General features: G+C 53.5%; 1 protein-coding gene across 1 annotated transcript in view; it reads right to left on the bottom strand.

The window, feature by feature from the left end:
• PAN0_011c4212 (calcium activated cation channel) overlaps positions 1-548 on the bottom strand; it is a gene marked incomplete at both ends in the record, with an annotated part of 3976 nt that extends 3428 nt beyond the window's left edge. The window contains 2 exons of the mRNA XM_014800182.1: positions 1-235; positions 332-548. The exon at positions 1-235 is cut by the window's left edge and continues 59 nt beyond it. Of these exons, the coding sequence (XP_014655668.1) occupies positions 1-235; positions 332-548 (452 nt within the window). The remainder of the gene's footprint in view (positions 236-331) is intronic.
• Between the last annotated feature and the right edge of the window lie 744 nt (positions 549-1292).

Genomic DNA, 1292 nt, shown 5'->3' with positions numbered 1-1292 from the left:
GACGGTGGCAAGGAGGACGGCGGCGAGACAGATGGCGGCCAGGCAGAGTCGACAAGCTGGGCAGCGCGGTTGAAGGTCGTGCTGCCAAAGCTAGGCAGCACACCAGCTGACACCGCCCAGCAAAGCACAAGACGATAGCGCAAGGGGCGTGAGAGCCCGTCGCTCTTGTTGTGGTCTTGGCTGGCGCACACGGGCGCTTGGAATTGCAGATGCTGGAGTCGATGCGCTCGCGCGCCTGTCGCCGTTGTCGAAGATGCGCACTGAGGCGCCCAAAATGGTGGTGGATGGCAGCGTCGGTGCTTGCTGCGAGCTGGATGATGCCACCGCTCACAGGGGCGCTGCTTGTTGTCGTCGTCCAAGTCAATGCGCACGCGCGCTCGAGGCACTTGCTGCGCACACGGGCGCTCGTCGTCGTTGTCGTCCTGGCGCACGCCGGCGCACGTCGAAAGCTCCGAGCAAATCAAACCATGATGTGCACGCGCAGGGTGGCTGATGGGTAGCTGCTCGTCGCCACCCACCCCACTTGTGAGGATATGAAAGGCATGCATAACGAAATTTGCGTCGAGCCACGGATCAAGCCGAAAACAGTGGCATCAGGAACAAGAATTGGACTCGAAAATGACTCAACCAATCTCATGAATGAAATCTGCAAAAATTTGTGATTTATGCCTATGACGCATAGTTTTGCAAAATTAGCCAAGAGACCTCCGGGTGATGGTACCATTTTCGTGATTTTTGTTTCACTGATGGGTCTGTTTCAGTGGCGGGCCACTCGCGTCAAGTCAGGGTTTGGCTCACATCTTGCGCTGTCAACCAGGGAACACGAGAAACAATCGGACATGCAGGTAAGCGCAATCACAAATTAAGAGTCATAATTAAGTCTGAAGCCGTAAGTTGCACGGTGCAACGCCTGCGCCCGACACTCGTCTGAGACACGAAATCATAATTCATGAGTGCAGAGCATCCTGATGGATCGCAAAAGTGTGCAGATTGAAATAACTTATGCGGAGACAATTGGCAGAATTGAGCGTCTTTTACGTGTGGCAAGCGCATCTGTGGAAATTGTGATTTACGCCTGAGCAGATCAATCCGCACCCTTTCGTTTCATGTGCATGATGCTGCTGCAGCCACACTTTTGCGACGTTGTACCGACGCTATTTGGCTGCAGATCAGATTGCAACTGATTCGGTGGCGGTGACCCTGTCCGACGAGGCAATCAAACCTGAAGTGTCATCTTTATCAACTGACTTGACGACATCCAACGTGAAAAATTGTTAAGGAGGAAGTAAAAT

Source organism: Moesziomyces antarcticus (assembly GCF_000747765.1).
Source record: "Moesziomyces antarcticus DNA, scaffold: scaffold_v10011, strain JCM 10317, whole genome shotgun sequence".
Classification (NCBI taxonomy): Eukaryota; Fungi; Basidiomycota; class Ustilaginomycetes; order Ustilaginales; family Ustilaginaceae; genus Moesziomyces; species Moesziomyces antarcticus.
This window is presented reverse-complemented; position numbering and strand designations above follow the sequence as displayed.